Here is a 14,396-nt window from a genome sequence, read left to right as displayed (position 1 = left end):
GACTGCCACAGCTTCATCAACAATCATCCATGAATCAAGCTAAGTCACTTTTCTAATTATTTTCCGACTTGTCTTCCGCATGCGGGGCAAAACGACAACTACTCATTTGTGTACGTCAACAAAATGGAGGCCACCAGCACCGGGACTAAGGGAAAGCTTACACGCAGCATTAGAAATTTGCAACTTTACAAGCTGCAGGTAACTGAATTACTCGCAAAGTGCTATGCTAGCAGTACAGTTATTAACATAAATAACTTGAACTTGAGAAACCGGTAACAAAAGAAAGTTTTGGGCCCAACAATTGATGCAACAAATGCATATATCGCACTTGCAGTATAATCAATATAACATATAAAGTGCACGGTAGCACTACACAGTCATTATAAGATATTACCTTTGTTCCAAATTTTAGATCGTTTTGGCTTTTCTAGATATAAGTGCACGGTAGCAGTACATAGAAAGTTTTGGTTGATGAGACACCCCAAAGTGACGGACAACAGGACTGTATACAGGCTGTGTGAGGTTATTTATTTAGTACTCCCTCCATTCCAAATTATAAGTCATTTCAACTTTCTTATAGAGTCAAAGCATCTCAAGTTTGATCAAATTTATACAATAAAACATTAACATTCATAATACCAAAATGATACTCCCTCCGTTCCAAATTATAAGTCATTCCAACTTTCTTGGAGAGTCAAACCATTTTATGTTTGACCAAAATTATAGAGAAAATCATAAAAGTTTATAGCACCGAATAGATATACTATGAAAATATATTTAATGAAGAAACTAATGGTACCTATTTGATATCATGAATGTTAGCACTTTATTGTATAAATTTGGTCAAACTTGAGATGCTTTGACTCTCCAAGAAAGTTGGAATGACTTATAATTTGGAACGGAGGGAGTATCAAATAAGTACAATTAGTTTCTTCATTAAATATATTTTTATAGTATATCTATTCGGTGCCATAAATATTTGTGATTCTATCTATAATTTTGGTCAAATACAAAATGGTTTGACCTTCCAAGAAAGTTGGAATGCCTTATAATTTGGAACTAAGGGAGTATATAGAAATAGATGCAGAGCATCCAGCACCATGTTGGTAGTGTGTTCAATGCTATGTAGTCTCAAGCCCACCTTTTGACATAGCTGCTGTAGTTGCTGCGTTCATCGTAGTACCGATCCCAGAGCATGACACCGCCATAGTTAGCCGCCTTCTGCACCGCCGGGAGCACACCATAGTAGAGGCTTTTGGGGTACAGGTAGCCTTCCTTCGCCGCCTCCGGCGATGCAGGCAGACCAAGGAAGATCCGGCTGGACGGGTACGCCGCCGTCCAGCTATCCCACACCTCCTCGCTGTATGCGTTGCAGTCAGCGTGCCCATCGTTGTCGAAGAACCGGACGTGGATGCGCTCGTAGATCCCCCTGGTGATCGGCACATCTCCGTCGATGGGGTTGTTCGTGAAGGAACAGGGCAGTGTCGCCGTGAGCTGGATGGGCTTCCGGTTCCCGCCGCCCATGTTGCGCTTGGCGAGCTCCCTGGCAAGCACGCCGTAGTTCTTCGCCGGGGTTCCTCGCTCGAGGAAAAGGTCAACGCCGTCGAGCTTGGCATCGCCGAAGGGGCGGCGCATGCCCTTGCGGAAGCCGGCGAGGTAGGCGTTCCAGATGTGGTCGGAGAGGTCCAGTGCGGACTCGCCGGACTGGTTGCTAGGGAGCGAGTAGTTACCTCGGATTGAGAGGGAGACGGGGACGCCGACGGACTGGCAGTGCTTGACGTCGTCGCCGATGCCAGCGAGTTCGTGGCCTGAGAGGTCGAGGTGGTACCTTCCATGGCCGTGGACGTTGAGGAAGGACATGATGACGCCGGTGTACATGCCGGAGTCGCAGGCCTCGCGCAGGGAGCCCTCGTCCTTGTGCCGACCCCAGAAGACGGTCACCTGCCCGGTCTGGTTCCCCAGCTCTGCCATGGCCGGGCAAGCAAGGATGATCGATACAGAGAGAAGTGCGGCCAGACAAAGGGATGACTTCCCGCGTATGACCGCCATTGCTAATGCGCAAGAGCAGGAGGAGGTTGGATGTGCCTCTGTTGTGGTTTGGAGAAAGAGTAAGATCGGCAGTGTGACTATATATGATGACAGGACTAGAGATCAGCTGTGATGTAGAATGGAATCTTTCACGAAACAATGAATCTTTAAAAGGCCGTCAGCCTCCCTTCTTGTAATCTATATCTATATCTATTATTAAAGTGAAGAATGCACTCAATTAATACTATTATATTGTTGTTTGCTATTCAATTAATACTATTATATTGTTGTTTATCCATGAAACGTTGCAAACTACTTCTACCTCCAGCTCCCATCAAGCAGCCATGATATCTCCGTGGACATTTCCTTGGAGGTTTCGGAGGAAGATGAGCCAGAGCTATATGAGGAAGATGATCCACTTTACATCCGATGTTATTTGTTTGAAAAACACAATTGATCTTTTACCGTAGTAACATACGGGCATTTTGCTAGCTTTCCTCCGCCGGACTAAACAACGAATCTTTAAAAGGGATGGAGCTTGCGTAGCCTTTTTATGCATTTAGTATCCGACTTGCACGAGTGTGTGCTACAGCACATGCGTGAACATGCAAAGCAAAACGCATCAAGATGAGGACACCATGGGAGACGGTTCGCCAAATTAACACTACTAAGGCTCCGTTTTCTTCCACTGACTTATTTTTAGCACCCGTCACATCGAATGTTTAGATACTAATTAGAAGTATTAAACGTAGACTATTTACAAAACCCATTACATAAGACGAATCTAAACGGCGAGACGAATCTATTAAGCCTAATTAGTCCATGATTTGACAATGTGTTGCTACATTAAATATTTGCTAATGATGGATTAACGGTTCGCCAAATTAACACTACTAAGGCTCCGTTTTCTTCCACTGACTTATTTTTAGCACCCGTCACATCGAACGTTTAATACTCCTAATTAGTATCTAAACATTCGATGTGACACGTGCTAAAAATAAATCAGTGGAAGAAAACGTCCCTTAAGCATGCATGTGTATCCGGTCCACACGATGGTAATCGACCAAACCACACGTAGCATTTACTCGGCGAATCCTTGATCACGCTTAGAGGTTCGGCCGGCGTTGGTAGCAGCAGTTACATCATCAAGTCGAGTGATCTGCGCCGAGCAGTGGTTAAGTTCGGCACGCTCTTTCTTTACCTTTTATTGGCCGGTGTACACCTCAGTTGGGATCAACGTGTATTTTTCAATAAAAGCCGGGCAGATGCCTCTGATCCAAAAAAAAATCATCACCATTCTCCCTAAACAGAGTGTAGGACTTAAAAGTCGTCGGTATATGCTGTTCCTTAATTAGTTTAGCAATTGCATCAAGGTGTGAAGCGCACCATTCGACAAGGAGTACATTTTCGAACGCGCATGTTTTCTGTAAATTTTCTGCTAATATCTGATAACCCAATTTCTCTCTATCTGGCGTCTGCCATCTATATTTAACACGCTTCAAAAAAACATTTAAACTTTTCAACATTGAAAATCAATTGTATCGAGTAGTATTTTACTTGAGACATTCTAGGTGCTACGGAAAACTCCGCCAACTAGCCCATGCATTTTTGCACGGGTTGAGGAATGGACGACTACTTATGTCAAGTTTGTTAAGACGATTCAAGCACAATCAAAGCTTTGTCAACTCTAGCCCGACTAACTTGTACGCAGGGGCGAAGCCTGGTTGTCTCTCCCTGGTGCACATGCATCAGGTAAAATTTTTATTTACCATTAGATTCAAAATTACCAAATAATCCTAGTAAAATTTACAAGTGTCTTAAGCAGTGCACCACGGTCAATTCAGCGCTAGCTTCACCCCTGTTTGTACGGCCGGGTCACCAACAACATTGCATGCGATGTCATCACCAAAGAGTTAAGCTTAAAGCTAGTTGTTTCTGAACACATAAGTGCTCACTCAGCAATTCAGGCAGACCGATTTTTCTTTAAATAGACTGTAATTTGTGAAGAAGCCATCCATGCCAGAAAGAAAATGAAAAGAGTGGGAAAAAAATATGCAGATCATATAGGTATTGACTGCATTAAATAGGAACATAACATGGGAAGGTACCAGCTACATATATGTTGGGTAAGGATGGCCACATCCACCAAAAGCTACTTGTGTTATTTTGTGCTTGCGTGTGAGTCCGCCATAGGGGGAAAAAACTAATGTGTGTGATAAACACTCATGTGAGGTTGCTCTTATGGAAATGCTGAAAGAAATTAACGAAAAAGAGGTTATGCTTGCGCATCCCCAATCATGTTTCGCAAAAGCTTGTCCATTGCAATGCACCTCTATAGCTACAACAACACCATCACTCGAATCGGTCCGAATGTCCAGAGGTGAGTTGATTCCATACATATATGTTTTAAATAGCCAAGGTTTGTTCCCGTTTCCATTGGGCGAATGGGCATCCCGAACAGGCAAGAACTTTTTCCTGCCTGAATGCAATACACGTTGAAGCAAGCTCCGGTATGTAAAGCTCGAAGGTGAGGTAAAAAGCGCAAAAGACCTGTACAGCTCCTCAAATGTTTGTTGCAGGTAATTACTCCAGTCAAGAATGGGAGGCAGCATGAACACGGCACCGAGGATGGCTTAGGACGCCTCTCTCTCAGTGCTCCTTTCACCTGGGGGTATTTGCTGGGAATCTGAATGGGAAATCCTCCGCGACCTTCCCGAGCCGCTGTCAGGTGATACTTCTGGATGCGATGGTACATGTGCCAGCATACGCCGAGAAGTTGGGACCTCGCCAGTTGGTGATGAAGCATGGCCGAACATGACGGTTCCTAATGGATGATCGAATTTGCAATTTGGACCGAACTTGCACATGCCATAGCGAGAATAGAAACTGCAAATGGGCTCTCCCTGTAAGCAGCAAAAGGAGATGTGTAAGCAACACATATAATCTTGTGTGTGTGTGCGCGCGCAATACACTATCAGTGGTATCAACCACGATATTACTCAAATGTGCATTACACACTCAGTGGTATCAAGCATGACATTATTCAAATGTGCATTACACTATATTCAATTTGTGGTGATCTTCATAGCTAATAAGAATAAATCGAAAAATAAAGAAAATGAATAAGGACAAAACTCTTACCGGGCGCAGGGGTAGGCCCAATGAACTCAGCGCACAATTGGGAGTAGGAATTATTCGCTCCCTGGGATGATGGAACTTGCATACAGCACCAAACTTACAGTCTCCAGTCTTCATATAGAACTGGCATTCAGGTTGGTCAGGTCTCTCTGGAAACACATTCTCCCTCTGTACTGCATAAAGTCCAACAGGAACTGAACCAGCTTGGTATGATGAAAACATTCCTTGATCACCCATGCCAGGTGTTCCACTCTGGCGTGAACCAGTATAGTATTGGGCAGCTCCGGGTGTCTGTTGTTGGTCATCTGAGGATGAAGAACCAATCTGCGCCTAAACAAAAAAACTAGTGACTCATAAAGTATATGGAAACTGCAAAAAATGATTAAAGAGCAACAAGTTACTTTCAAGAATGGAAATCAATATTCCAAGTACAACCTCTGAGCTCATACCACTTAGCATGGAGATCAGCATGAGCGTGATGAAGAAATCAAGAAAGCAAACTAAAAATTCACATAAAAAGCAAAAGTAATCCTTATCAAGACACTAAGTATTATAACAAAATAGCCATGAAAGGGCATTACAGACTTTTAGGTCTATACCAGGAACTTAGGAATCCCTATGGAGTAGTTTTTCAACAAAGGATTTTTCTAGCCTAAGACGTGATTTGTGCTCTAGGGCCTAGAGATGAAGCAGCACAGCAATAACACAAATCATGGGTGCACTCTAAACTAGTCAGCCCTGGAATTCCAACCTCAACATTACTTAAGTAAATAATTAATAATTTACAATTTCAAAATCAGCACCCTCCAGGCCAGGGTCCAATATTTAAAAGGTGTAATCTGGTTAAATTTGATTCGGCGCATCATGGTAACCTTTGCATGAGAAAATTTTACTCCCTAAGATTCAAAATTTGTGTTTAGAAGTTGTGCGCAAGATTATGAAAGTGAATTGGATTAACCTTGTTACCCTTCATTTATGCTACATTATAAAGAGTAACAAAAATGACAAAAACAGTAGCCAAGTATTTAACAGACAATGGTGGTAGCAGGTTTATCAGATCCTGCCTGGCCATTAACCCAGCTGAGGTTTTGGGTCATCGATTGGACTGGCAGTCTGACACCAGCCAGACCTTATGCCTTAGTTGAAATGGTTCAGTATAGGTAGCATGAAAAAACTATTCACATGTACAATGTTATCAAAGTAATTTTGTGACGAACAAAGATCCCAACCACTCTCACAAGATTCTCAACAAACAATGGGTGAGGCACAATGTAATCAGGTGATACATGCATTCGTTAGACCATGTGAAAAGTAAAAAGGAGGTCATGGAACATACAGTGTAAGGACTCCACCCTGGGACCTGAACAAGCCCTGGAGGAACAATCACTTGTGCATAGCTTGAATGACCTGGCCACCTTGGGCTTGCAATGAAAGAAGCAGATCTTGACAAAGGCCAGCTTGTTACAGCCCCTTGGTAAGCATGTTGGCCAGGAGAAGTTGCAGACTGTCCAGGTGAATAACCAGAGCCACGTACTGCAACCATCATGGTAGATGGTTGTGGATGGTGAAACTTACATGTGCTTCCAAACTTGCACTGCCCTGTTCTTAAATAATAAGCACATTCCTTTTCATTCTGCAGTAACAAAATTCAAAGTAAATGAAACTAATCTTGCAAACAAGTTGCAGAGAAATGTGGCACCATACTAACTAGTCATCATATCATTAATAATTGTGAACCAAAGTGGAAATTAGGAACGAACCGGGCGGAATGGATACCCCAATTCGTTCAACTGAACTCGAGTTGCCATTGCAGCCTTTTCTCGGGGGTGGTGAAACTTGCAAGTTGCTCCAAACTTGCATGTGCCAGTCTTCAGATAGTACTGAAAAAGAACGGGGGATGTGTGAAAACAACAAAAAGAAAATGTAAAGTCGCTAAGGAACAATAATGTACCGCACACTTTTCAAAAAATGATATTCACCCAAGCAGAGAAAATGTATGAGCGACTAGATTATAATAGTTCAGAACTTCAGATCATTCAAGCCAGCAGAACAGTACATATCACATAGCCATGCACAATTGAATTTTATCAACCTAAATCAACTTACACTTGGACTACAATACAAAAAAAATCAAACTCGCTGAAGAACCATTTATGGCTTATAGTGTGGGGTTCAGTATTTCAATCAAGACTCAAGAGAATGTTACGCGAGCTATTTAAGAGGCTATAACTGTTTGTCTGCATGGACCAAAAAGAAATGATCACATTGAAAAGTACAACAGAGTTTATGCAACCCCAAGAAACAGTGTGAAATGAATCAATGCTAGCAGACACCAAACTCAATTCTTCTTGATGAAAGTAAGACTACATGAACACATAATCAAGGACCATATGCTGTGTTTTTAGTGTTATTTTTTATTGGACCAAAAAACTCCAGCAAATAACTGGAGTTTGCTTGAAGCACCACAATAAGACAATTTCAGTCAAGCGCCTTTAAAACACAAATAGTGATCTGGAATTAACCTAGACTAAAGATCTCAACCAATAATTCATCGCAATGGCAGGAGGACAGCCCTTCAACGAATCAAGAGAATGGGTGGATATGAATCCACAATCATATTTTGCATTGTCTACAAACAAAAGGGGAAAAGGAATCTCACTTGACATTCAGGCTGGCCACTTCTTTGAGGATATTCTCCCTTCATTCTTGCAGCAGCAACAGCCTAATAATCAGATCACCACCAATATCATCATTCACAAGTATGGGTATGAAATTTATGAACATTAGGACAAAGAAGCATGTTCCAGACAAAATAAAGAGCTATAAATTTCATCTCGTGTGTGTGCGTGGGGTGTGTGCGCGTGCGCGCAGTGTGTGTGTGCGCGCGCGCGGGGTGTGTGTGTGTGCGCGCGTACGTGTGGGGTGTGTGTGAGAGGTACATCTCATTTTCTTCTTAATGGAATGATACTCCCATCTGTTGCAGCTGTGGAAGATATGGTGTGCTGCCCAAAGGTGTATTTCTGATCATAGGAATACTAAGACCAACATCCACATTGACATTGTTGTAATCTTCATCCTCAATTTCAATCAAGTGTGGCGGATTTGATTCAGGTTGGGACTGGGTCATAGAGATCAATTGTTGTGGGCTTAAGTAGTCATCTTTCTTAGCAGAACTCCGGCTACAATGTGTGACACTCGTCTTCTATTAACAATGATACGTAGCTCTCATACGTGTTCAAGAAAAAAAACTATAAATTAATAGCATACAAGTTAAATCATGATCTGTAGTTTTATTGTTTTAACGAACATGTAGCTCTCACAGATAAACCCAAGGGAAGGGACACACCACACCAATGTCTAGTCTTGGAAAAGGAATTACTGCAATAATCAAAAACTCCATGAGTGCAACCTTCTACAGTATGCATGATTGGAATTGAAAATCCACTTTAAATGCCTTGGAAATGAGAATCATATGAAACTAGGTCACATAAGACAGGCACAAAAAGAAATATGAATACTTTGCATGCAAAAGATATCATATAATGTCTGAAAGAAGAGTAGAGGAATGGGTGTTACCAGCTTCCTATCTGCTGGATGATTAAATTTACAGGTCATCCCAAACCTGCACATGCCAGTCCTCATGTAATAACTACAGTCTGGCTCACCAACACGCTCTGGGTATGGCCCCAGTTCCACAGCTTCTCCTAAGTTCATCTGCCACATCGCTTCTGCAACTGAAACATAACAATATTAGCAATTGTTCATTTCAAAATGCAGCAAACTGAAAAAACCATATGATGCTCCGCTTATTAGCACCAAAGGAGAAAAGGCAGCTGAGCATCATTCCATTAAGCAGAAAATGAGATGTGACACACACACACACACACACACACACACACACACACACACAAACGCACAAAACACACACCACACCTAGATCTAGCTATTTAGAACGAAACATGCACTGCAAACTGGTACCATAAAATTAGAGAGCAACCAAAACAGAGCAAAGGGCACAAATTTTGTGCTTTTGACAAAAGCAAGCCCTATTTGTCAGCTTCTATTTCCACCAAAAGAGAAGGAAAAGGCCACAACTCAACTAAATCCGTGAAATAGTCCCTCAGACAAGTCTTAAGAATCACCAAAAACTGATTCAACTGTAGAGTCAAGTCAGTGCAATTTGATGGAAATCACAGTTCAGGATACCTTGCCCTGATTATATACAACTTTTGGGTTATTATTTCATATGCCAGCTCCTTAAAGCAAAACTGAATCCAAGTAGCTTCAAGATGAGAGAAAAATGGGCATCCAGAGTTGTTGGCGGCAGCAGTGAACAACACAAAATTAATCAACTCCACTGAAGATATTTGAAGATATATCGATATCTCTACGGGCAAAGCATCAACAGAGGTTGACAGAAAGAAAATTGGAAAGTAATTTTAAGTCACAATAAGCTAAATGTTTCCACAACCAGTGTTACAACAGAAATATAAAATGTAAACATTAATCCTCCACAAATAGATATAAAAGTACAATTGAAATTCAATCTTCAATCCTAACCATAATCCTCCAGATCCTCAAATCACAAGTAAACTATTACCGCAGCCTTAAGGTGGCAAAGAGGTTCTACCCAGTAACCATGTCACGTATTTTTTGTTAAGTAAAACATGACCTCTGCTTGGGTTGTCCATTATGGCAAATCAAACCACAATTAGTTCAACTTTATGTATCCAAAAAAACACCAAATAACTTTCTATTCTCCAAACTCTATGACGTGTCGTATTTGCCCATTTAGGAATTCATGCTAGAGCCCATCATGAAATTCAATTACACCCAACGAGATGTATTATAGAACAAAAGAAATTCTCATCCACAAACATTTTGCAAAATAGATTAGCATTGGTAATTGTGAAAAAGACACATGAAACGCCTAAGACCAAAGTGAGCCCTATTTAGTCTAAGTTATTGTTAGGAATAGCACTTGTATTCATAACAGGGGCTCTAGGCCCATATATATACAGGTACAAGAAGGGGAAAATATACAGAAAACCCCCTAATAGAAAAGGTAAATCACCAACAGTACATATACATCTAACACCCCCCCTCAAACTCATGGTGGGTCAAGAACACTGAGTTTGGAGAGGAAAAATGAGTCTGGGCCTTGGTAAAGAAATCAGCCAGCTGCAATTCGGAAGGCACATACTGAAGAGCAATAACCCCATCCTGAACCTGTGAACGTGTATAAGAAACATCCACACCAATATGCTTAGTAAGCTCATGCTTCACTGGATCTCGAGCAATACTGATAGCTCCGCTACTGTCAGACAAAAGAGGAGTCGGCACAGAAACGGAAACACCAAAATCCTCAAGCAACCAGGCGCCGGGGCGGCGCGGGCGGAGAGGCCGGCGGGGCGCCAGGGCGGCGCGGGCGGCGGGCGGCGAGGACGGCGGGGCGGCGCGCGGTGAAGCTAGCAGGACGCCGGGGCGGCGCGAGCGGCGAAGTCGGGGGCAGAGCAGGCGACGAGGCCGACGAGAACGAGTCCGGCGGGTGGAGAGCCAGACGGGCAGCGGCCGGAGCTGACGAAGAAGAAGAGCACGCAAGTGCAATGTGCGGGAAAAAAAAAGGAACCCTAAGGCAAATTGGGAAGAAACCTAACCCTAGTTCGGCTCTAATACCATGTTAGGAATAGCACTTGTATTCATAACAGGGGCTCTAGGCCCATATATATACAGGTACAAGAAGGGGAAAATATACAGAAAACCCCCTAATAGAAAAGGTAAATCACCAACAGTACATATACATCTAACAGTTATAACCTCTTCACTTGAAATAGAAACCAATTCAATAGCACTCACAAATTAGAAACTCTCCAAACTGAACCTCAACCAGTTCAAAAACTCTGCCCAAATCTTCTTAATTTGAAGCTCCACTACCCAATAAAAAAACTGCAATAACGACTGATGCATAAACTGCAATAAATCAGTTAACTAACTCTCCACAATATCCTCTAAAATTAAATAAACACACCAAAAGAACCAGGTACCTTTGGAAGACATCCATCATTAAACAACCATTAATAAATCCATTAAGAACCAAATGATATGAAAAACTCCATCTTGAGGCCTCGTTCTTTTACTGCACCCAAATCAAGAACTTAGTGCAATGAGACCACACCTTGTGATAAACAGAATCAGACCTTGCAAATTAAAACAACGAATCCAGTAGAACTAGTTTATGCAAAGCCTGCTCCAGAACATTGCACTAGTCTCCAGAATTGGAAACATTGGCAAAAGTGAAATCTCGATACCAGTTCAATAATCAGTTTGAAACAAACCCATAGACCTAAGATGGGGCAGACACAGCTGCAACGGCGATAGTGACTGAAGAGAAATCTCCCCTGTCTCCCATGTAGAAAAGGAACACCCCTAGAAATCAATGGTGTCACCCTCACGGCCATACGACGCATTAGACCAGGAATAGTATCTCAAGTGATGGGTCAAATTAGGTCAAATTATTTAAAGAGAACCCTGTACCCATAAATATCATCACAAAAAAAAGTCAACAAAAAGGATCAAATTTGTTACTTATCCACAAAGAAAAATGTATTCAATCACTACTGTTACAGCATTATAAAATACAAAAGGTGAAAGTGCTTTTCGTCAGTTTGTAGGCAACCAATATAAAAACACATCAAATGGTAAAACTGTGCTTAAAATACTTGGAGTGACACTGCATAACAATGGAAAGTAAAATCCCAAAAGGAAGGATGGGCCACCACATCAATAAATATTAACAACGTCTAGTATAGTCTTTCATGTTCCAGCAAAACTGTGTAAAAAAGACAAATGTCGTGAATCTATCAGCAAAAGGAATATAAACCATGATGTAGATATTCAGTACATCCGTTGCACGAACAACATGCATTAATGCAGCGCAGGCAAAGGAAATGCATCTAACTATGAGTAGGAAAGCAAGATAGTGAAACCTCAGCATTATCCAAGAGAAAGGAAATTCAGAATTTTATCAAGGATAGGTAGAGAAAATTAAATTGTTCAACCATTAACCAACTACTCTTGGTCCTCAAAGCACAAGTAAATCATGATAACCATCTTCAGAGACAGCTGAAGCACAAATTGCAGCAAGAATACTAACAAACAAGCCACCTATATTCTCATGTGTCTTCTAAAATGTGAATATCCATAAATCAGTTCATCAACTCTCTTCATCATTCTTTCTAAACTAAACAACCTAACGAAACAGGTTATCCTATCCACTAGAAAATTTGATATTCCTTGATACAGAAAATCATATGAAAATTACCTCTACGAGATCAACCTACTAAAAAGATGCACAGGAGCACATAAACCACAAAAATGTCAATCTCCATGGAAGATATGTCAGCATTGCAAGGGTGAGAAAAGAGACCCCAAAGGCTCAAAACAACAAAACTCCATGTGACTGTCCTCCAAGAACAAACAAGGTACGACATTTCCACTAAGAAACGGCAGCAACCCCAAGCCATTTCAGAAACCTCGCAAAACAATTCCTATCCAACTTAAATGCCATCTCAAAATAAAATTGTGGGCCTACTCACCAATTCCAAATCTTACTCAAGCCATATGGCACAACGGACAGCACCATCACAGCAGCATTGCCTGGGCTAAATAGGAACTGCAATCGATTGAACATCTTCAGTAAAGGACCTTCCCTATCTTCCAGGAAAGATTCTGAACTTTCCCGACTGAGGATGCTCACTCTTCACCAAAAAACACCGCTGCTCATAATTCACTGGGCACCACCCATGATGAACCCAGTAAATATCACAAATTTCGAAACCGCAACATCGGCAGCACTCCACACCTCCATCAAACGCATCGGCATTGCTAAAGCAAGTCAATCGAAGAAATCCTGCAGACACAGGCACATCAACTGCGCTCAAAGGTGCCACCTTTGACACCTGACGCAGCGCCCCCCAATCACACGGAAGCAGAGTCTCTCAATCCGCGAAACGCCAAAACTCTCACAGGTGCTCAGTGAATCCTCGCCTAGTCGGACAACACACCGACGCGGATGCCGCGACGCCGCGCACCCAAATTAACGGAAACCATCCACGTGGCACGCGCGACCGACACCGCGGCGCCCTTGGCATTGCCCAGTTTTGCGCGCCCGCGCGCGCACAAGCGATCCAAGCCCCTCTCAACAACACCGCCGCGGAACCCCGTTCCCTCCAAACGGAGACCGCCACCGCAGCTTCGCCCAATCGAACCGAAACCAGCCGCGCTCGAGCCCACGCACACGCTTCAGCGGAAGCAAGCACCAGAGGCCGAGCAGGAGGAGGAGGAGGAGAAGCTGCAGGGGCTGCTCACCTTGGTCGACCCCGTGGGCCCCGATCGTCGCAGCTGCTGCAGCCGCGGCGGCCGAGGAGGAGGAGCCCTCCCCCGCGGCGCCGCCCCCACCCCCGGCGCCGGCGGACGGCGCAGCCATCACCGCCACGCCAGCATCAGATCGCCCCCGCCCCCGCCGTTGATCAGTCGGTGGCTGCTGCTCTCGCGCGCCCGTGGAGGTGTCACGCGCGCGTGAGAGAGAGAGAGAGAGAGAGAGAGAGAGAGAGAGAGAGAGAGAGAGAGAGAGAGAGAGAGAGAGAGAGGGCAGTGCGAGGAGAGAGAGGGAGGGAGAGCGAGGTGGAAGGGGAATGAGAGGAACAAGGCGTCCCCGTTCGGACAGCCAGTCGTTTTGTTCCGCCCCCGTCCCTCGCCTCCTTCTTTTCACCGCCTCGCCCGCGGCCGCGCTCCGCTTGCGCCAACTACCGAACCACCCACCCAGTCAACCGGGGCCGCGCCTACGCGCACCCGGCGGGTGTACGCGGCTGGTGCAACTAGGGCCTGTGGCCCCACGTCACCGTGCTATTGGAAATGTGCGGTCGGATAGTGATATGGGATGGCATGTGAGTTGTCATGGACTATGGTTGTTGAGATCGGCGTGTTTTGCGACTCGGTTTCTCTTGCTGAGATGCACCTTGAATACTGCCGGTAGTAAGATGAGGTATTTTGGCGGGTTTCTATGAGGCGCCCACCGAATACTACTAGTAGAGATGTGCTGGCAAGACTGTTTTTTTCCTCCTAGGCACCTCGAATATGCCATCGAAAAGATGCGATATGCGGGGGAGGCAATATCGCGCCTCGAATACTGCTAGTGGAAAGATGAGATATGCCAGTGCTAGGTTGTAAGC

General features: G+C 43.7%; 2 protein-coding genes across 3 annotated transcripts; both read right to left on the bottom strand.

The window, feature by feature from the left end:
• Positions 1–1,065: 1,065 nt before the first annotated feature.
• LOC101767412 (xylanase inhibitor protein 1) lies at positions 1,066–2,049 on the bottom strand. Its single transcript, XM_004979193.1, has one exon. It carries the CDS (start codon positions 2,047–2,049, stop codon positions 1,132–1,134), a length of 918 nt encoding a protein of 305 aa, XP_004979250.1. The 3' UTR covers positions 1,066–1,131.
• Positions 2,050–4,237: 2,188 nt separating this feature from the next.
• LOC101767812 (zinc finger CCCH domain-containing protein 63) lies at positions 4,238–13,867 on the bottom strand. Of its 2 annotated transcripts, none has more exons than XM_012848543.3 (7): positions 13,534–13,867; positions 8,743–8,900; positions 7,826–7,888; positions 6,927–7,046; positions 6,503–6,799; positions 5,170–5,490; positions 4,238–4,931 (listed from the first exon to the last, which is right to left on the bottom strand). In XM_012848543.3, the coding sequence occupies exons 1-7, from the start codon at positions 13,649–13,651 to the stop codon at positions 4,662–4,664; spliced, it is 1,347 nt and encodes a 448-aa protein (XP_012703997.1). In that variant the 5' UTR covers positions 13,652–13,867; the 3' UTR covers positions 4,238–4,661. The 2 variants fall into 2 exon arrangements, with proteins under 2 accessions (XP_012703997.1, XP_004979251.1); XM_004979194.3 differs by having other exon boundaries at positions 5,170–5,496; positions 13,534–13,863.
• Positions 13,868–14,396: the final 529 nt, after the last annotated feature.

Source organism: Setaria italica, chromosome VIII (assembly GCF_000263155.2).
Source record: "Setaria italica strain Yugu1 chromosome VIII, Setaria_italica_v2.0, whole genome shotgun sequence".
Taxonomy (NCBI): Eukaryota; Viridiplantae; Streptophyta; class Magnoliopsida; order Poales; family Poaceae; genus Setaria; species Setaria italica.
This window is presented reverse-complemented; position numbering and strand designations above follow the sequence as displayed.

Excerpts from the sequence above, each read along its gene's own strand:
- LOC101767412 (XM_004979193.1), bottom strand. The coding sequence starts at position 2,049 with ATGGCGGTCATACGCGGGAAGTCATCCCTTTGTCTGGCCGCACTTCTC.
- LOC101767812 (XM_004979194.3), bottom strand. The coding sequence starts at position 13,651 with ATGGCTGCGCCGTCCGCCGGCGCCGGGGGTGGGGGCGGCGCCGCGGGG. Across the intron at positions 5,497-6,502 it reads CAGGGTGGAGTCCTTACACT|GCGCAGATTGGTTCTTCATC; the intron begins GTATGTTCCATG and ends TTTTTTGTTTAG. Across the intron at positions 4,932-5,169 it reads TGGGCCTACCCCTGCGCCCG|GGAGAGCCCATTTGCAGTTT; the intron begins GTAAGAGTTTTG and ends TGCTGCTTACAG.